The 21,594-nt window shown below is 46.7% G+C and overlaps 1 protein-coding gene across 21 annotated transcripts in view; it reads left to right on the top strand.

Moving 5' to 3' along the window:
- Window positions 1-21,594, top strand: part of MTMR3 (myotubularin related protein 3) — a 68,242-nt gene that overhangs the window by 44,241 nt on the left and 2,407 nt on the right. For 10 of the 21 annotated variants that reach the window (XM_015877976.3, XM_085508719.1, XM_015877975.3 and 7 more), the window contains 13 exons: window positions 564-660; window positions 2,841-2,954; window positions 8,491-8,696; window positions 8,909-9,040; window positions 9,594-9,705; window positions 10,324-10,519; window positions 12,071-12,256; window positions 13,582-13,752; window positions 14,880-15,025; window positions 15,658-17,059; window positions 18,678-18,788; window positions 19,219-19,307; window positions 20,280-20,306. In XM_015877976.3, coding sequence (XP_015733462.2) covers window positions 564-660; window positions 2,841-2,954; window positions 8,491-8,696; window positions 8,909-9,040; window positions 9,594-9,705; window positions 10,324-10,519; window positions 12,071-12,256; window positions 13,582-13,752; window positions 14,880-15,025; window positions 15,658-17,059; window positions 18,678-18,788; window positions 19,219-19,307; window positions 20,280-20,306 — 2,989 coding nt within the window. Of the gene's footprint in view, window positions 1-563; window positions 661-2,840; window positions 2,955-8,490; window positions 8,697-8,908; window positions 9,041-9,593; window positions 9,706-10,323; window positions 10,520-12,070; window positions 12,257-13,581; window positions 13,753-14,879; window positions 15,060-15,657; window positions 17,060-18,677; window positions 18,789-19,218; window positions 19,308-20,279; window positions 20,307-21,594 lie in introns of those variants that run through there. The other 11 variants (XM_085508722.1, XM_015877978.3, XM_085508720.1 and 8 more) reach the window with 5 other exon arrangements.

Genomic DNA, 21,594 nt, shown 5'->3' with positions numbered 1-21,594 from the left:
CTTAAGTACCTTTAATTCTTCAGGCTCTATCAAAACCCATTTTCCTTTCTGTATATTTTTCAGCTGTATTTTGATACTTTTAAAGTTATGTCCAGGAAAAAGAAAGAGGAGCTTGTTCCTTTAATAAATATATTAAATATTAATGTAATATATTAAACTTCATGACTGATATTAGTGTCTAACAATCACATGTTTAATTCTCATCACCTCTCTGACTTATGGAGGAATAATCTGCAATTTAGAGATGGAAGTCTGAGGTGCATGTTAACATACAGCGCATAACTGCTTTTCTTAAATGAACCTACAGAGGTTGTTTTGGACAAAAACCACTTATTTTGTGGGCTTTGGCATTTCCACAGAGCTGATCATGGAGAGCCATCAATACAAGCTGTGCTACTTGTGCTTGGTACAAGGTTTCAAGCTGGGCTATGGAAGGCTGATGATATTTCTGCAGTGTTCTTTCCTCTTTTTAGTATTTAATGAGCATGCTGTGTTTCTCTGTTCTGGAAGGTAGGAACCTTGTTATTTCACCTTTATTTTCTCTCTCTGCCTTTGATACCCAGGAGAACACGTAACTTCAAGGTTTAAAAATGAAGTGGAGAGGATGGGTTTTGATATGAACAACGCCTGGAGAATTTCCAACATCAATGAGAAGTACAAGTAAGTTATGTGGGCTGCTGATCTGCAGCCAGACAGCAGCTCAACACACCACTTTTTATAGCAGGTTGCTGGAACTTTTTCCAAGTTCTGCAGTTCCTAATAAGGGCCAATTAAAATTAGGGTTAAATACATACATATATTCTATTTTATAGCATAAATATGCTTTTAAAATAGTATTTAATGTTTTGTTAACTGTTAACATTTTGCAGGCTTAGAAATACTTGATTTTTATGTGCTTGCTGGATGTTTCCTTAGAGAATAAGCTTTCTAGTGCGAGAAAGGGAAGCCTTAAGAAGTCAGCAAAGAGTGGAGCTGTACTGAACTTACAAAAAGGGTTTTTTTTAAACATACCTTATTCTCTAACTTATGACAGAGTCTTGTGGGGAAAAAATATAGTTTGGATGAGTCACAGCCACAGACCCTCATAATAAGTGGAAAGAACTTGTCCTGGGAGTATGGATAAATAAATGTCTCCTCATTCTGCTGGGTCAGAGAGTTGTTTCTCTGTTTATGGGCAGTAGGAAGGTTCTGCTGGAGTCCCATCCACTTCACTGCAAAACCAGCAGCATCAGTCAGTGATGGAACATGTTTCATTTCCTTGTCTGTGGAGGATAATGACTTGCAGTTGGTAGCTGATGTTACTGTATGAACATTGTTTTGTCTGAAAATCCAGCCTAGTATAAACACTGAAGATTACTGAAGAAAAAGAGAACTCAAATGACATAAGGAAGCATAATAAGAATAATATAGTAATATAATAATAAGAAGAAGAATATAATAAGAATAATATAATAATAATAATGCAAGTGCTTCATTCTTATTGCCAGCACTTGAGATGGGGTTATTTTTGTCAGCACAGTTGGTATATTTTTCTGAATGAAATGCACTCAGACCTGCCTGTGCTCACGGATGCGTCTTTTTAAGTTTCTTCATGTAACTGCATTGTAGGAGTGTTTTCTATTTTAGTACAACATAAAAGGTATTGAACTCACTTGGTGTTTGTAAGATTTTTTTCCTCCTTGTGTTTATATTTTAATATGAGTTATAGAAATGATCGTGGTCTACTACCCAGAACCATAATGTAGCTAGAACTAGCAACACACTATGCTAGTTCTTCTTGCTTCCCATTTCTTCTACTTGCATTTTGCTAGACGACTGTTTCTTAGGCAGAAAGGAGGAAGAAGCTTTTCACTCATAAGGTGGTGATGCACTGGAACATGTTGCCCAAGGAGGCTGTGGATGCCCCATCCCTGCAGGCATTGAAGGCCAGGCTGGATGTGGCTCTGGGCAGCCTGGGCTGCTGGTTGGTGACCCTGCACACAGCAGGGGGTTGGAACTGGATGAGCACTGTGGGCCTTTGCAACCCAGGCCATTCTATGATCCTATGAAAGAGCATCCGAAATGGATGGCAATTTATTATGTCAGAATTCAGTTCTGTTCTAACTTGGACAGAATGACCTATTCTTAACATTTCTCTCAAACTGTTGGTGGAAGAGGAAAGATAATTTTGCGCGCTTTTAGAACTGTGACCTTCCGTCCAGCTGTAAGATTGAGGATGATTTTGTTCATTTTGTTGCATTTTTGTGCTGGGGGGAATTAGTCTGTTATTCAGGAATACATTGCAGTCACTACTGACTGCTTGCTGCCCTCTTTGGCAGCCATGACTTTGTTAGCTGAATAATGGAGTATGGAGATGGATCTGGTAGAAGAAAGTTCCAGTTAACCACTCAAACATAAGCCAGTGCACTTGGATCCCTGCCTTCAGGAAGAGATGATTAGCTTATCTAATTATTCACAATTTATACAATTTCCTCACCTTGAGTAGCACAGATGGTTCTTCTGTGCTTTGTGACCCAGTAAGTGAGTGGTTAATTCTTTAGCTTGGAAAGAATGTAGAGGTTTTTTGGTGTGCCCAGTTTATTTCAGCTGATGGAGTCTCAAATCATCAGCGTACACAAACAGGAATCTTCTAATCCTGTTCTGCCGCTGGCTGTTCACGCTAATTATTATATATATGCTGGGAAGAAGCTTAATAATGTGCAAAGAAACAGGGTCTAACAAAATTGCTGAACCAAACAGGTACCGGGTTGCTTATCATGTTCTTTGGTTCATGTTGTGTAGGTGATGTGTAATTGCTCTGTGCTTCTTACATCCAACCCTGTGTGCTGCTTTTCTCACAGGCTCTGTGGTAGCTACCCCCAGGAGATTATAGTGCCTGCCTGGATCACGGATAAAGAGCTGGAGAGTGTGGCAAGCTTTCGGTCTTGGAAGCGCATCCCTGCTGTTGTGTACAGGTAGGTGCTGTAACCAGACAGCAGATGAGATGTTCTGGCAGATGAGAGCTGAAATAACTTGGAATCTGGAATCTTGGCTTGTTGTGAAAAGTGTTCAGGCTCTGTGGGCCACGGATGTTCACTCACTGAGCTGGGCAGTATTTAATGGAAGTGATAAAGATCTTTTAAATTAAGAGTTTTATTGTATATTCAAAGCGATTAGAGGCCTGCCTCACATCTTGCCTTGTTCTTGTGTGTATAACATGGTGTGGAGGTGTGCTTCATGACCTGCCAAGGTAGAGCTGGGGAACTAGGCTGGAAAACCTGGCACAGTCTCCTCTGCACTGCATGTGGGAGCCATACCCAAGCTCATCTGCTCAGTCATCCATTCTGAGCTTCTTCCTGGGCTAAGATCCTTCTGTTCCACTCCAGAAGGATCCCAGAGGCAGCATTATGAGGATGAGCAGAGCAGGACCTGGGAAACAAATCATCCTAATGGTTCAGACAAGGATGCCAGGGAGCTCTTGTACGAGGAAAGAAGTTCAGACTTGTGATTAGACGCCAGCCAAGTATGATGTGTCAACATTGATGGTTGGGGGTTTTTGTCTCTACATCTGCTACTTGTGGGACCTTTGCATTCCTATCCTCCCGTCAATGTTCAAAGTCTCTTTAATTCCTTTGTCATTTGATTTTTAAAAATATATAGCAAATGCTGAGAGTTGCATTAAATCTGCCCATTCATCCTCTTCTTTGAAACAGAGAGAAAAGAGCTGTTTTCTGAGTTGCAAGTGAAATTTAGATGTTGGTAAAGTAGCCAGAATCGTATGACCTTGGTCAGAGGAGCAGGTACACATTGCTAAGGGTGGGCTATGAAGCACTATTTGCATGAGATAAGAGTTTGTGCTCCATGAACGGACAGCAAATCACTGGTGGCAGCAGACACACATTGTGGCAGTGGTTTTGAATCCTCCTGTCTTTTCTCCTTTTTCCCCTCCGGAACGCACTGAGAGTCTCCTCTCCAAACATTCAGGGATTGTCCCCATCTTCTGTTGGCTCTGTGATGGGGAAAAATGTTTTCCAGCGTATGCTGATATTTTTAGACATAGGTAATAGATTGTTATGGTAGTACATGAGTGTTTGTGTGTATAAAAGAGAGCGGTGTAATTTGTCTGCTTTTGTATCCACCTTCCAACGCCTTATTTCAGAGCTTTGTGCCTTTGATGCAATTGTCACTTAATTGGCGCACTTAAACTGGGGAAGCATTGCCTCCATTCTCTCTGGGCAGGAGAAGTGATGGCTTTCTGAGCATTCTTGGGTACAGCAGCATTCTGGAGCTTTATGGGATGGTGATTTAAATGGTTGAAAGACTTCACTGACTGAAATGGTTTAATTCCTGGCATTAATATTCAACAGCTCAGATGAGTCTACATATGTTAAATTACAACATAATGTTTCATTTGTATCTGTTCCAGTGTGAGAAAAGTTTCCCTTTTTTGATTCCTTTTTCCTTTATCTTGTCACTCCGTAATAGATTTTTGAGACATCCACTTCATTGTTCTGCACTACAATAGAAGCCAAATCAGCTACTGCTTGATGATCCGTATGATTGGAAATCCATATATAGTCCTCTCTTTATATACGTTACATAAAAGCAGTTTTTTTCCTTACTTTTGAGGGAGTAATGGGCAAAAGCTCATTCGGTGTTATTATCCATTGAATGATTTGGGGACCATGGGTTGCATTATTTATTGGTCCCATTTAATAACTGCACTCTTACTGCTTTACTCTGGGGAAGAGAGTAATAATGTTTTAAATACACCCAATAATAACTCTCAGATATTTCCTGAATGCTGGGACGAGGCAGCAGCAAGGCAGACACTTGGCCACAAAGCCTTCTTTGTTCTCGTAAAGCATTCAGAAGCTGCAGCAGTATCTGCAGTCTGGGAAGTTGAACAGGCTGAGTTCAGAGGCACACTTCAGAAAGCATTCCTCCTGCATTGCATTTCCCCATGCTCACAGCAGCACTGCTGCTGTTTGATGGTCAGGTATCCAGAAGAACTGTGACATCCAGCCCCTGCAGTTTCCCTACATGAAAACCCAGGCATGTTGATGTGGCCTGGAGCAGGTTCTGTAGCTTTACCTGTCTTAGGTCCCTGCAAACCAGTGTTAGGAAAAAGCGTTTGGGAATTGTAATGAATGGGACAATACGGAGGACTTCATCTGCATTACACAAACATTATCCTGAACTCCTGAGAACCTACTGAGAAATGAGCTGTGTAAGAGGTGCCTGCAGGTCCCTCACACTGCTGAGGGTTATAGCCCATGCAGGCAGTGCTTCTGCTAGCACAGGAAGCAGCGGTAAACAGAGCTTTGTGTGTACTGTGCTTGCTGAATCACTTTGGTGGTGAACTACAGTAATGATTTCTCTGGTTGCAAGTACTAGTAGGTAAGTAGTGCTGTGCAGGGAGCTGTGCAAACCTTTATTACTGCTCCTTGTGGTCACAAGGACTTGCTGGATTTATTGTTGTACTCCAAAGGTTGGTGAGCAGAAAGATTAAGCTTATGCAGAGGCGGGCTGTATATCATACAGTTATACAGTGCTTTACAGTGGTTTTTATAGTTATTGAGTGAGTGATACACTATAGAACTTCTTGTTTCCTGTCTAGAGGCTGCGTGTTACTGTGTCTCAGGGAGGTGAGGAGGTCTGGGTGGAAGGTTTGGTTTAGTATTTTTAATTCTCCTTTTGTTCTGTTACTGCAGTGTGAATGATGCCATCTCATCCCCAGGTCCAACCCAAGGGAGCTCAGAATCACACTTCAGCTATTTGCTATTATTGGTTTGTTTGCTTTCGAGGCCAGTTCAGTTGGAATGAGTGCGATGCTGCAGACCTCCAGCGTTACTGTGAATAGAAGTGTTTGCTAATTTCTGCTTAGGACTATTAGGGCTTCACAGCCATCAGAGAGCTCAGCTTCAGTCCTGGTCCGTCTGTTATTCAGGGTATAAATGGGAGGCGAGGACCCGGAGATGAAAATATAAATGTTTATGGTTCTGTGAAAATGATCCTGCAGGTAAGTGGTAATGAAATCCGGGAGAGCATATGGGAGAGTAAATGAGCTTATCTAGGTGTTCAGAATGGAATTATTGCATATATAACAATGCTTTCTTTTCCTTTGTTATTGGTAGCAGGGAGCCAGGCAGCCGCTCACTGAGTGGCATTTATTTGTTGCTCAACTAAGTTTTTATCAATGGTTCTTCCTCTGGAAGGCAGTTCATTTCAATAGCAATCCATTCTCGTTTGCATGGAGCTGGCTGGCACCTGCTGTAAATGCTGTGGCATTCAGATTGCTTTTCCTTTGCTTCTGTTAATGCAGTGTGTCAGCTGCTTCCTCCCAGTGAAAGAATTTTATATGAAACCATTACAAAAGAGCTATGAGAAATACTTAAAATACGATATCACCAAATACTTCAGAATTCTAAGCTTTTCAGCAGCCAGTCTTAACCTGATGCTCTGCTGTGGAATGAGTGGTGTGAGGCTGCCTGCTGCTGCTCCCTGCAGTGCACTGCGACGTGGCTGTGCTGAGCTCTGGCAGCAGATTGTAAAGCAATTCCTGATACCAAAGCACCCCAATAAATTGGTTAGAGAGAGGAAACAGGTGAGATGTGTTGGTGTGGGTGGGATTCTTCCTGTTCAGGACTGTCAAAGCCAGCTGTAATTTCACTTGAAGATTCAGCCCACCTGTACCTCTGTGCAGTCAAACAGCACTTGGTGGAGGTGAGGCTGGGGGCAGTCAGTTTGTCTGCAGGAAAATTCCATCTTCTTTTCCTCCAGCGTAACATGTAGGCACAGCAATGGACACGTAATTCTAGGAGTGTGGAGGTTGTGTTTCCACCATTGCTCTGAGCAAGGAGGGCACTGCCTACACACACCTTTGCTGGGGTGTTGTGTGTCTGCTGGTCCTTGAAACGGGAAGGGGAGCACATGGGTAAGTGGTAGAACCATTCTGATGGGTGAAACCTTCTGCTGTCCCACTCCTTTGCACCACTTGGTCACCACGTGGCCTGAGCAAAGTTGTGGCTCTGCTCTTCCTTTGCATCCCCACCTGCAGTGCATTTCTTCTATGGCCGAGGTCCTTTGGATTCAGAGTGTGTCTGGGGAGGATAAGTGTCTTAATCCATTTTCCAAAGCATGTTTGCAGCAGTTGGATACTCTTCAGTTATTTCACATCTGTTCTTTGTGTAATCAATTAAAAAACAATAATAATACTTTGTCATTCTGAAGGCATTTAAAAAACATCCCTATATCTGATAGACTATTCTGTCTTATTTTCCAGTCCTCTGGAGTTTCATCAGCACATAGAGTGTAATTTATATCTCATTTTAGAAGGAAAACGTTCAGTTAATAAGCAGTTTTTTCTTTTTTGTTCCTATTTGGTTGTCCACATAGAAGTGTATGTGCTTGTGCACTTCATTAGCAGCCTGGCACCACGCTGCTGCTTACGTAGAGGAGAGCAGTGCTGGTGCTCTGCAGCAGCTCCTTGGTGCCCTCCAACAGGGTGTAGTTGGTGTGAGAGGCAGCAGGTGAAACAGAACCCACAGGGCGGGAGGAAGAGAGAAAACCCTGCACCTTGTGGGACCTTGGGAAGGGGGAATGTGAGAGGTACAAGAGGCAGAGCTGAGGAGCCTGGGGGGGTGAGGGGAGGAGGGTCACATCTTGAGGTCTTGGTTGGTTTTTAAGTCTTTTCTTTCTAAAATTACATGAACTCAGAAGGCCACTGTTTCCTATCAAACACCAATAGCAAACTTCAGGATGAGCAGAGCTGCAGGTGTTGAGCATTCTGAGGAACTAGTGCAATAGTAATGCCTAAAATAAAGTGGCTCCCAGATGTGGTTCTGCAAAGCTTTCCAGAACTGCCTTTGGTGCTTCACAGATGATGCTTGGAAATGGATGCCATCAGTGTGTGAGCTGGTTATGCTTGGTGTTAAATATCATCTGACAGAAGGCGTGCTGCCTTCTGCCAGCATTTCATACCAAAATCAGAACATTCTTCCCAGATTCAATTAGTGGAATGTTTGGATTTAACAACAAAAAGCTCATCGAAGCACGAATCTCTGGTTTTACTCCTTTCTAGCTTTATAGTTTAGCATGAGCTAAATTGAACTTTCACATTTCATCTGTCATACTGCAGCTGTAGACCTGAGTAGTAGCCAGGAGGTGTTGAACAGCCCTTTATGGCTGTTGTCTGTTCTGAAATGTTCCGCAGCTTTTACTGGTCAACAGGCAGCAACGTTAAGCAGGAAAGTGCTTTGGTTCTCCATTACCAGCCTGAGCTTCGACTTTTACCTCTCAGTGAACGTGTAGTTACAGGCAGCGTTTTGAAGTGAAGTGTGTGGAATTCGTTGTCTACTGAATGTCAGACTGGGGATGAGTGCTGAGCTGTAGATTCCCCAGCAGGAGTTACAATGCTGGAGGGAACCGTTTAACTTTCCATGCCCTCTGTGTTTTTCATCCTGACCTTTCAAGTTATGCACTACTTCTTTCTGTTCTGTACTTTTTCAGGCACCAGAGCAATGGAGCAGTCATTTCCCGCTGTGGACAACCCGAGGTCAGTTGGTGGGGCTGGAGGAATTCAGACGATGAGCACCTTGTCCAGTCAGTAGCCAAAGCCTGTGCCTCAGATTCAAGGTCCAACAGTAACAAACTAATGAATGGAAATTGTTCCAGAGATTTCTCCAATGGAGGAGACCTCTCTGATGTGGAATTTGGTGAGTTTGCCACTGTTTCTTTTCTGTAGAAGGCAGAGCTTTTATATGAAGCTTCATCTCCTTTGTGTGCTGTAACAGATTGTATCCCTTGTACTTAATGAGGCATTCTCTGATTTCTGTGTGCACAATGCATACACACAGTGGGACTTGAGTGAATCATTGCTGCAAACAATGCCAAGAGTTGTTCTTCATTTGCGTATCTTCTCCCCCAGATTCCTCAATCTCTAACGCCTCGGGAGCAGAGAGTTTGGCAATACAGCCTCAGAAGCTTCTGATCCTCGATGCACGGTCCTATGCAGCAGCTGTGGCTAACAGAGCCAAAGGTGGAGGCTGTGAGTGCCCAGGTAAGCAGTGCTGCTTTTGTATGTAAGTTGATCAAAAGCGTTTGACTGTCATTACATGATCTGAAAAGAAAAATGCCAGACAGTCGGTGTTGATTCAGCATGGAAGGAGGACTGAAGTGACCTTTCAGCCTTCTTGAGTGGCTGTGAAAGCTAAACTGTAACTCCTGTGAGAAACAGAAATTAGCTGACCAAGCTTAGGAACATCCACAGATTATCAGTTAACTATTTTCTATGCCTCTAAGCGTTGTGTAACTGCTGACACAGCAGTCTCACTATTGCTGTGGGTTCATGCTCTGCTTCTTGTAACGTGAAGCAAAACATGGAAGAGAAACACAGAAACACTTTGATCCATTCCTGTTTTGTAGTGCTGTGTTGTGGTGTCTGTAATGCCTGCTGAAGTCCAGACACTGGGTTTGCCTTGCAGAATATTGGTGAACAGCTTCTTCCATCTGCCCGCAGCACCGCTGCTTTGTTCTTATAGACAAGGTTCTTTTAGCAATTAAGCTAAGCATGATTCTTAGTTTCTTCTCTCTCTCTCGGTATTTCCCTGCAGAGTATTATCCAAACTGTGAAGTGGTGTTCATGGGAATGGCAAACATTCATTCAATCCGGAAGAGCTTTCAGTCCCTGCGTCTGCTCTGCACACAAATGCCAGATCCAGGAAAGTAAGTGGCTGTTGGCTGTTTTCTGCCTCTGTTTACACATTCTGTTCTGTAAACTGATGTTCAGGTGTTTGTTTTTTCCCTCTTACTAACTTTCCTGTGCAAAAATGCAAAGCTGTGTTTTCCATTTCCATAGAATTTGTTGCAGGATTTTCACTGAAGTAAACCCAGAAAATGAGATCAGCAATTATATTTAGCCCTGAATTTTGATCCTGAAATCATCTGCCTTTCAAATGGCAATAGTTGAGGTTCCAAATGGAGGTTCCAGACCTCCATTGCACAGCAGTGTTGTCCTCATCATGTGGCAGAGTCCCAAGATCTTCCATTGGCAGCAGGACTGCAGTGCAGCCCGGACCCTCAGCTGGGAAGAAGGGAGTCAGGAAGGGCTGCTGGAAGTAACCATGTTCCACAGCCTGTTTGTTCCTCAGGTGTGCTGCAAGGTTTTGTTTCTTATAGTTCAGGGAGAGTCTTAGCAAAATGTAGATGAAAAATAATGGGTGCTGACATTCGCAGCTCATTAAAGTACACAGTAATGGTTATGCTTTGATTTGATGAAATCAGAGATTCCAACCTGGAAGCATTTTAAAAGAGCAAAGATTGTCCTCCTTTGTTTTCTTCTAGTTGGCTGTCAGCTCTGGAGAGCACCAAATGGCTGCAGCACTTGTCTGTGCTTCTGAAATCGGCTCTGCTTGTGGTCCATGCTGTGGACAGAGACCAGCGACCCGTCCTGGTGCACTGCTCGGATGGCTGGGACCGAACCCCACAGATCGTGGCTCTGGCCAAACTGCTGCTAGATCCCTACTACAGGACCACAGAGGTTTGTAGGCCATCTGTTAACGAACCAGGCACTTACTGAGTTTGGGTTCCTTTCCAAGGAATTTTGTATTTAAAAATAATGACAGATTTTTCAGCTCGAAGCAGCGCAGGAGCTAACAGGAGTTAACTAACAGCAGTCTGCAGATACAGTTACATGTGGGTGTAAATATAGCCTGTAATTCAAGAGCAGATGATGTTTTTCTTCTTTTTAATAAGTGCCCAGTCATGGTGTTCCTTTCCCCCATACGTGTGCAGTGCTGAGCACTTCTGGCACAGCTGCGGTTTCTCAGCCAACTGCTGGTGAAAAGCCTTTCTCTGTTCCTCTTTCCTGGTTTTCTTAGCTACGTATTTCTCCCGTTTCCTTTCTTTCACGATCCCTTGTCACTTAGTTATAACACTGTTGCTTTTTCAGCCCGGTTTTTTTTCTCCCGTGGCTTTTCAGCACTGTGGGATGTGTGATGGCTGGATTCCATCTACCAGCCCACGTGCAAGATGCCTTTGTTGTGTAGAACAGAAGCGTGTGTCTGTGTGCTGTGCTACAAGCCGGTGTTTAAACCCTCAGATACAGGAGGAGCAGGAGCTGAAAATGTAGCAGTGTCCTTAGGAGGAAATAGTGGAGACCTTCTCAGCTCCTTTTTCACGTGGGTTCTGGAGGTCAGCATCCACCAGGTCAATCCACACTGCTCTGTCTCTGGCACAGAAGCTCCTCCTGGGCCCCCAGTGTCGTCATTTCGGTTTCAAATTGAAAAGTTCTTTGACACACCTCTTTTTCCTGCCTGCATCAGAGGGAACCATGAATGTAACTGCCCAGGAATGTTCAGAGAAGTGGATTCCATCATTGTCACTTTCAGGCTTTGTAGCACTATCAGCCTTTTTGTTTTCTCCTTTTCGGCTACAACCCTCAGCTTAATAAAGTGTGATCTACAATCCTTCCATTGCTCTAAGAAGCAAGACCTCCCCAACGTGGTAGATCTTAGGTCCTGTAAGGCTGGGTGTCACAGCCGGGTGCTTCATTAGACACTACTTTGGAATGTGCTTTGCCATTTGGGTTTGCATGAGAAGTTGTGCAGTCTGCCCTTTATCAAACTTACGGCTGTGCTACGTTTGATATACGTGTAGGCAAGCAATCTCTCTGAGTGTGGATATCTCGTCATGGTTACCATTAGGTTACCATTATCTGGTTTGAATCAAGGTGTGAAATTCCTGCTCTCCCCTGCCTTGCTGAAATAGCTCTCACATCAAGGTCTGCTTCCTCACCAGCCAGAGCATTTAGTAGTCTGTCTTATTCCCTTTCTTGTCCATGTGGGCTTGGGCTTCATTTCAGTCCTAATTTCATCGTGCAGCATTTAAGAAAATAGAGGTGTTGGGTAAAGGAGAAAAGGTAAGTGATGGGGACTAATTGTGAAGGGAAGTCAGGAGGAGTTGAGGACGCAGCAATAAGTTGAGCCTCACAAGTCTCAGACTTTAAAAAAAAAAAAACAAAAAACCCAACAGCCAAAAAACTTAAAGAGGAAATGTTCGTAAATGTTCGTCTGTCCTTGTATTTCTGCAGGGTTTCCAGGTGCTGGTGGAGATGGAGTGGCTGGATTTTGGCCACAAGTTTGCTGATCGCTGTGGCCATGGTGAGAATTCGGATGACCTCAATGAGCGCTGCCCGGTGTTCTTACAGTGGCTGGACTGCGTCCATCAGCTCCAGAGGCAGTTTCCCTGCTCTTTCGAGTTTAACGAAGCATTCCTTGTGAGTTGTGACTTGAGAGCTTGCTGTTTTATAGACTGCTCCTAACCCACCACTAACGTGCCAACGAGCCCAAGGGGTTTCTGGTTTTCCCATCTATCTGTGACAGGAGATCTTCAGCTTGGTAAAGGAAATGGGAAAGCTGTCCTGATACAGGAGGCACAAATACCTGTATACATTGTGGAGCCTGGGGTCTGTTCACTCCTAAAGCAGAAGCAGGGCCCTCAAGGGCTGCTTTCAAACTTGAAAATGAAACAAATGATACAAATTTAATCATTTCACTGAAGAGTTGCTGAAATACATTCAGTTTAATGCTTTCACACAACATAGAATTGCTGACTGGGAATATGAGCTTCCCCCTACTTTGATCTTGGGAATCGAAGACTCCTCTGAGCACTCCTTCCCTTTACATTGCCATTCAGTTTCTCTTTCCTTGCTGAAAATGTACAGGATGCACCAGCTGTATTTGCTTTCTTTGCACGGGGACAGCTCTCCTGTTAGAGATTGGCCTCGGGCTGTCAAAGCCAGTTTGTAAGGCCAGGAAGTGAGTCTATGGGAAGGTGGCACCTGCAGCCTGCAGAGCTGGTAACCTGAGGAATAAAAGCTTTTGTGGAGTGTCTGATCTGCTGCAGACTTAAAGCATGTTGCTGTGACTGTGGATGACTTGCATTACTGCCTGCCAGCTCAGCCATGTAACTGAGTTGATGTGCAGTTCTAGCTTAGCTCAGTTGTGAAGTAGGATACCTGAGGTATAACTGGCTCCCTCACTCGCTGCTGATCAGTGGGAGCTGTGTGTGAACGTTCCCCTTAATGTCCTCACAGCCCTACAGCAACACCCCCAGTCTGTCCATGCACAGCCATTGGGGTTATTCAGATACTGAAAGTTAGGTTCATGTTAAGCTGCTTATTCAGGCATTGAGCACAGTGTGGAGTGAATAACGATTGGGATGTATGCCGTATGCATCTAGACTGACAAAAATTGGGTTTTATTTCCACCATTCTTTGTCTCTCTGCTGCTGTATTAATGTTTTATAACCTACTTGTACTCCAGGTCTGCGAGTTTACATTAGCAAGACTTTTATACGTGAGCTTGTCTTCATGTTTTGTGGTTCTTCCTTGAGTTTTTAGTTATGATTATAAAAGGTGCCTCTACATGTAAATCCTTTTGCAATTAATTCATGAGGAGGCACACAAAATTCAGGGTTTATTTATACATCAGTCCTTGGGAAATCATTGCCCTGTGAAGGAAAGGTTTCTTTTTTCTTAAGCATTCTTGCATTAAGCTGATGTCTTCTGCCGTATGACCGTATGTGTGTTGGTCTCTGCAGGTCAAATTGGTGCAGCACACCTACTCTTGCCTCTTTGGTACATTCCTGTGCAACAATGCGAAAGAGAGAGGAGAAAAACACACTCAGGAACGGACCTGTTCTGTCTGGTCTTTGCTGCGGGCAGCAAACAAAGCCTTCAAGAACCTGCTCTACTCCTCCCAGTCAGAATCTGTACGTATCCTTTCTTAGCTGCCTCATGAGAGAGTCTCTGTCAGGGGCTCTCAAGTCTGATGCTCTCAGGAGCGTGTCCTGCAGTGCAGTGCCCAGCTGTAGCAGTGGGACGTGTACAGGTTCACTCACCATGAGTACAGGGCAGAGAGTCTGCTGGTGTTTGAGGAATGTCAGGTCACTGTGACGAGGATGGCGAAGACTCTTAGAGATATTTAAATGCTTTTTGTTAATGAAACATCAGATACCACAAATGTAACTGTAAGGGCTGTGCCATGGCTTTGTGTATGATGGATGTGGCTTATGGTTGTTCCTTAGAGGGAAATTAAATCTTGGCTTAGCAGGGAAGAGTTTGTTTGCATTTGCTATAAAAGGATGAATTCAGTATTCACATCAGCCTTCTATCGCAGCCACGTCTGTTGTAAAGCTGTGGTCATTAAGAGCAGCAGCCCTCAAACTGAGCTGCCCCACACCGTCCCTCTGAGCCCCCTGGCTGCTCTCTGCTGCTCCCTGCTCTTCCTAAAGAAAGCTGCCTGCAGAGACAGTGAAATTGACAGAGAGACTCAGGGTGTCCTTAAATTGCAACGTCACAGAATCACATTCCACAATCAAGGGATGCCTTTCAGGAGCAGGCTGCCTGTTCAGCACAAGTATTTCTACCTGTGCTTAATTTTTCACATGTGAATGCTTCCTTTAAAGGCAGGGTTAGCTTTGATGAATTGGAGCCTTTGGGGCTATGAGTTCAGCTCTTGTATGGCACTCCGTAGTACAAAGCACAGGGAAAGCTCTGCTATGGGCTGCTGAATTCCTCTGCACTTTGAATTGCTCAGGAGCGTTATGAAGGTGTAGATTCACATGGTGCACATCGCAGTAATTCATTCACGGGAAGCTGGAAGCCAGCGCCGTTACACCTCAAGCTCCCTCTCTGAAAGAGCAGATAATTCCATATCCAAGTGTAGCTGATTTAAAGTGCCATAGCTGCTCACAGGCCTTCCCAAACCATAGATTTGACAGCCTCCCAGCTGCAATCTGAATAACCCAGGTTTACCCCAGTCAGATCTGAACCTTTTTACACCCTTGGAACAAGCAGTTGCAATTTCTGAACAGTTGTGTGTGTTTTTCTCTCTCAGGTGCTGTACCCAGTGTGCCATGTGCGTAACTTAATGCTCTGGAGTGCTGTTTACCTGCCCTGTTCTTCCCCCTCTACACCTGCTGATGACACCTGTGCCCCATACCCTGTTCCAGGCTCTAGCCCTGAAGATCAGCCCCTGGGCAGGTGAGCCTAGAGCTCAGAAATCCCATCCTGTAAAGTAAGATCAATAGGGAATACTGTGGGATATTAAGAGGAGAACACTTGTGGGGAGGGAAGTGTTTTTCACAGGTGTATTGGTGGGCTGTGGGACTTTCCTCATTTCAGGTTTGAAAGCTGTTAAGTTTCAGAGGTCAGAGCATCACGAATATATTGAAAAGGAGAGATTAGGAAATGAGCCGTGGGCATTGCCTGGCTTTGTTGGGTCCTTTTTTGTCACTGCTGGATATGAGCTTTTATTTGGCCAACTTGAGTTTCAGTACTTTTTCTGTCGTGTAACTCTTTGGTTTGCTGGGGGTTTGTGACTCTCTGCACACGTTAATGAGGAGGTGTGAGCAGACTGTGAGCATCTGTGCTTTGTGCTGAACGGGGCTGGCAGTGCTTGAAGTCTGAGTCAACAGATTCTCCTGCTGGCAGACAGCAGAGCTGTGAGCAGCTTTGGGCTGCAGGTGGTCCAGATGTGCTCCAGGGTAACACTGCACAGAAGCCCATTAGCGAGCAGACCATCACCCTCCACACTGTGGAGGGGAGGTTTTAGGCTGTAGTAGCTGAACTACAATAAAAATCCCTGACTTTGGGCTGTGTTTGTATCTGTGTAGGTTACCAAAGACGAGATCCTTTGACAATCTGACGACAGCCTGTGACAGCAGTGTGCCTACCACCAACCGGCGCAGCAGCGACCCCAGCCTGAACGAGAAGTGGCAGGAGCACCGCAGGTCCCTGGAGCTGAGCAGCCTCGGGAACCCCGGGGACGACCCGTTTGATGGGGATGGCCTGAGCAAGCAGGGCAGGGCAATGCTGGGAGCTGAGCTGTCTGTCGCAGCCGGTGTGGCAGAGGGGCAGATGGAGAACATCTTGCAGGAGGCCACGAAAGAGGATGTTGTTCTGGAGGAGCACTTAAGGGGCAGCGTAGAGACTGCGGGTAAAGAGGATGAGATTGCTTTGGATAAGGAGAAGAGAACTGAGCATCTGCACGGGTATGTGGGTGAGCTGTGTGAGAAGGCTGAGGATAAAGGGGTGGTAACGAACAATCCACGTCCGCTTTCACAAGGTGCTTGTGAGCTCAAAGGATGCCCGGAGGAGCAGCCTGATGTCAGTAACACTACCCAGAAGTTACCTCAGGTGAAAGGACTGCAGACTGCTCCTTCAGAGAGCTTTGTACATAGAGACACTCAAAAGAATGTGGAGGAAAGTGTGGGCAAGCCTGAAGGAGAGGGAGAGAGCCTGCACAGCGTAGCACAGACCGGCCTTCTGTTACCTCTTACAAGCCTGCACGACGTGAGAACATCCAACATTGAGAGCTCAACAGAAACCTTAACAGAGAACGAAGCCAAGCAAGAGCTGATTCCCAAGGGTCCGTGCCTCAGAGCCCACCTGATGGACAACAGTGCCGACGAGCTTTCGCGAACTATTGAGAACAGGCCAGAGGGGGAGAGTGCGATGGAACTTCAGAGACTGGGCACTAAAGTACATAGGACTTCTGGCAGCGGCAGCGCACACATCCCGATGCCTTCCCCTTGTGCCTTGCCTTTAGGTGAATGTAAAGACGAGGTTGTGTGTAACGGAGAGCTGGAGCCTGAGAACAAGATGACAGAGAAGCCTGCAGGGCTGGCTATGGTGCAGAAATACCACGCGACAAACGGGCACTGCGTGAACGGGGAGGACGGGAGGACGAAGGCCGCTCTGAGCCGGCAGGTCTCCGCAGCGAGCTGCAGCTCTGCACAGCTCCACCTGAGGAACCTGCACCAGAAATGGATGGTGAGTCACCTCGGGAAGCAGCAGGCGGCCGGCAGCCCAGACCAGCCTGCAAGGAGCCACCTGGACGATGACGGGATGCCGGTCTACACCGACGTCATCCAGCAGCGCCTGCGCCAGATTGAAACCGGGCATCAGCAGGAGGTGGAGACCTTGAAGAAACAAGTGCAGGAGCTGAAGAGCCGGCTGGAGAGCCAGTACCTGAACTGCTCCTTGCGCCTCAACGGCGATTATGGAGACGAAGTGGTGAGTGAGCTGGGAACTGGGCCACTGCTGGGAGCCGTGGGCTGCTTGTGTCTGCATCTCCCCCTGTTGGCAGCCCGCGGCTCTCCGGTAAGGCAGGGATTTCTGTGGCCCTGCGGGGTTCTGTGAAACCCTCGAGGTGTTTCTGAAGAGGAGCACGCTGATAATCAGTGCTGGATGAGCAGCTCTGCTGATGGGGAATATTTCCACTGTATTTCAGTTTGACCAAGGAAATAGCAGAGATTTACTTCCAGCAGCAGCTTTGCATCTAACTGGGTGTACTTAAACACCCGCACTGGCCTTACTCCAAAAGCCCACATGCCTTACTTGTGCTTTCACACGTTGTTCTAAGGATGGCAGTGCCATTTACTGGGACAGGAGCAGCTCTGATCCCTTGGTGCTCTGCACGCTGAGCATTGGAAAGGTGCAGCAGTTGCTCTGATGGCTCATATCCAGGTAAAAGAAAAGGGAGAGCTGTGAGGACACTGGGGGAGGCAGGAGCACAAGGAGGTGAGGAGATGCAGGAGTGTCTCAGGTGTTTGCACAGCATTGGCCTGGAGTTCCCGGGTTGGTGTAATAGTTACTAAAATGTCCCATGTATGCATTGAATTTGCTTTGTGTGCCTGCAAGGCCAGGAGAGGGAAGGGCGTTTTGAAGAGCTTTCCAGCTTTAGCTTGTCCAGTTTCCTCTTGTGCAGCAGTGGTGGAGGTGCCGGGTGGTCGCAGGGACATCGATGAGGGAAATGCTCAGCACCTTCTTGGCTGTGATGGCAGAGATCAACGTGCTCTGAGCATCCATCTCAGCTGGGTCTCCTTTAGGTTCAATGCAACTTTGATCCCTTGGAGAGATGCGATGTTCTGCCTTAGTTTGTTGTATCCACCACTGTGGGGCTTTCACCAGCCGTAATGTGGGGCTGGGATGTTCTCTGAGTGTCGCTTGCTTTAAAACCTGATCTCTGCTTTGTTTTTGCCTTGTCTGGCAGCTCTTACTGCCTGTGTAAATCCAGATTTTATGCTCAGGCACAAAACTAGGTAAGATTTTTTCCCCCCATAGTTTTATTCAAGCCAGTTAAACCACAGAGCTGCCAGCCCAGCCCATAGCAAGGAGGCCTTATCCCCCAGCACACACAGCTCAGATTGAGTTTCCCATGGGTGATTCTGCATGTGTTCTCCAGGTCTTTTTCAGACCATGGGGCACATTGGCCCCACCAGTAGTTATTGTGACAACAGCAGAGCCCTGGAAAAGAAACACAGCTCTGACATTGGAGCCACAGATGGGAGCTGCTTGGTTACTCACCCCATGTGTTGCCAGAACTTTATGCCAGCACAGGAGAAAGTGGATTTGAAACCCACTGTGCCTCACATCGTCCCATCATCGGAGGGCCCAGACCTGACCTGCTTTTGTTTGCAGCTCAGCTCTCACAGGCTGCTGCAGCTCACAGCACTTAGTCCCACCCAGTGGTAGTTGCTGCTGCACGGTGAGCTGGCACATGTTGGCATCATGCAGACACAGCCTGCCCTTCCTCAGCAGCAGTTCCCCCCCCCCACAGCTGGCCAGTTTTTATTTGTGTGGAAGCAGGAATATGGGACAGTTCTGTTCAGCTGTGTTTGTTTGCCAACAGACTTCTATACCCGACTCGGAAAGCAATCTGGATCAGAACTGCTTGTCTCGCTGCAGCACAGAGATTTTCTCTGAAGCCAGCTGGGAGCAGGTGGACAAACAGGACACAGAGGTACAGACTGAATCCCTTCAGATCACTTACTCTATTGGTAGGATGGGACGTTCAGCATCACTCAAATGATCCCACACCCTGTGCTCAGATGATCCACACTCATCTCCTGCTCGGAGCGTCAGTGTCTGTGGGCTCCCTGCTGTCAGTGGGCACCTCATGGAGCTGAGGGAGTGCTGGCTCACTGCATGGTGGAGCCTCCCAGCCCAGACACCTCTGAGGCACAGAGAGCAGCAGGGAGCTGGATTTGGTGACTTTGTTTGTCTGAGGGCAGTTTAGCACGTCTGTTCTCGAGGGGAAAGTTCTGGTGTCTTTCAGTGCTGTGAACACTGAGATTTTGCTATTCAACAGAGCAGGCTTTGCTTGGTCGTGTGAGCTGAGATGTGATGGGTTTGATGCTAAATAACCTGACAGGCTTGTTGCCTTCTTACAGGTGACACGATGGATTCCCGACCACCTGGCTGCGCACTGCTATGGCTGTGACAGCACCTTCTGGTTCGTCAGCAGGAAGCACCACTGCAGGTACCCTGAGCAGCAGGGCTGGGATGGGGGGCAAGGCCAGCGCTGGGCTCTTCCTTCTGCTCTTAGGCCAGGAAGGGCTTCATTTTGCCATGGAGCTCCTTAGTGAAGGGTGGGTGTTGGAGTGTGAGCTCCTGCAGGAAACAGGGGCTCTGAGACAGCAGGACAGCTCCAATTCATTGCATCTGTAAATGAAAAGCCACATCTGGTGTCTGTTATACCTGACCTGGATGGATCCCAGCATTTCCTCTCGAGCTGGATTTGGTGACTTTAGCTTAAGTTGGTGAAAACGATTCAGGCCATAGTGCTGGGCATCCTTTGCGTTCAGGCCTTTGGGTTACATCACAGTCTGGCTTTGGGAATCTGAAATCCTGCCTCAGTTCTGTGTCAGATAAATCCCTATTGCTGTTTTCTGGCCACAGGAAAACGATGACAAAAGCTGTCATGTAAATAAATGGCAGTTGTCACCTTTTGATCCTTCACCGCTGTTTGAAGTAGTGAGGCACTGCAGGCTCCTGTGTCCTTTATGTACTTTACTTCACTTAAAATTCTTGTGAAGAAAAACAAAGGGAAGAACAGATGAGAAGTTGAATGGCACTTAGCACCTACACTGCACTTCTGTAGGGCTGGGGAGCTCCTGGAGCACTGCGCCCTCTGAGCAACACGAGGAGCTGGGATTGATGCAGGGCTTGGAGTTCTATTATAGATTTCCCTTTGGTGCCTTTGTTCTTTACTCCCCATGTCTGAGGTAGGTTGAGCAGCCATGTGAGATCTCATCAGTAGAGACCAGGAAGGGCTGCCGTCCTAACCAACAAAACCAAGTCTTTGCCTAGTGCACATTGTTACAAAGCACAGCGACCAGAGTCTGCTCACCCCTTGTCTGAGGGCGAGGATGGGCTGAGAGCCACATTCCCTTCATTGCCCGGTTTGCTTCTGTTGCTGTTCCCCTCTGAGCTCTTTCTTCCCTCCTTGCAGGGACACTGACCGTGTTGATCAGATCTGGTGAGCATTTACAGCAGCCTCTGTCTGTTGTCTGTCTGCGTTTTCTTGGTAACTCCTCCAAACTAACTCAGGCTCTTCCCCCCGTTTTTCACTTGTCTGGAAAGCACCAGGACTAAGCAGTGGGTGGCTGCATGGCCTGCGGGGTGTTGAGGTCAATACAAACAGGCTTCTCTTCCCACAGGAGGGCACTGAGGCTTGGCTGAAACCGTGGTGTGGGTGACACTAACTGTGCCCAGCAGCGAGTGCTGTGTTTGAGTAACAGAGCGCTGCAGTGCTGACTGGGGAGAGGTTTTCCTTCATTGTGCTTTTATCTCTTAGTTTTGATTCTTCCCCTTTTTGCATTAATTCTGGGAGAGGTCAGTGTGTCAGCAAGCCGTGCAAACGTGTGTATGATGAGGAGACAGAATTGCCTCTGATTTTGGAAGGACTCTGGCAATAAGAGTTAATGCAGAGCTGGGGGAGAGGTGCTGCCTTGCAGAACGGGTGAACACAGCTGGTTTAGTACCAGTTCTTGGTGGTGTGATTTTAACACTCAGCTGCCCTCCAAACATAGACAGCCTTGTTTTTAACGTCTCCTGGTCTCTCAAGCACAGCAGTGGAGCTCTGGGGTGCAAAGAAAGCAGCTCAGGGCTCACCGGGCTCAGGGCAGAGCAGCTCCAGAATGGTGCCCTGTGTCACAGAAAGATAAAAGCACTAAAAAGTTGTGTTAGGAAGCTGGTGAGCTACAACAGACAGGTCATGAATGGCTCCAGTCCCTCTGCTTGGTTTTGACCTGGTCCATCCGCAGTAAGTTTCTGTGGGATAACAGCTCTTTGAACAGCAGCAATGGCAGCTGACAGCAGCTTTTCTGCACAGGTAACACCTTGTGAATTGGGTTCACTTCTGGCTTTTCTAGTAGTAATTTCTGACTGATTCCTGAAGCAGAATTCCAGCCCACAGCCCTGAGCTGGCTGCTGTGATGCGGGTTGGTAGCATTAGGGTGTGCAGCTGCTGTGCAGAGCTGCAGAAATCAGCCCTCTGAAGTGGGAAATGGGATTGCTCTGCTGACTGCTCCCTGTCAGTGCCTGGCTTCTGGGAACCCCGGCTCATGGCAGGGAAGGGTCAATTGAAGCTGCTGGGTGTAAGCAGGGCTTAGCAGCCTGCTGGGCTGTGCAGTGTGCAGGGAGGGCTGCAGGAGCAGCAGGTAACGCTTCCCACACTTGATCCTAACCCCGTGAGCTGCATGCAGTGTGTGCCCAGCAGCTGGCAGGAGAGCAACCCTGAGCACAGCTGGGCATGGCGCTGTGCA

This window comes from Coturnix japonica, chromosome 9 (assembly GCF_054131305.1).
Source record: "Coturnix japonica strain WE chromosome 9, WE-NBRP24, whole genome shotgun sequence".
Lineage (NCBI taxonomy): Eukaryota > Metazoa > Chordata > Aves > Galliformes > Phasianidae > Coturnix > Coturnix japonica.
Note: the sequence above shows the minus strand (reverse complement) of the source record. Positions and strands in the feature narration are given on the sequence as shown.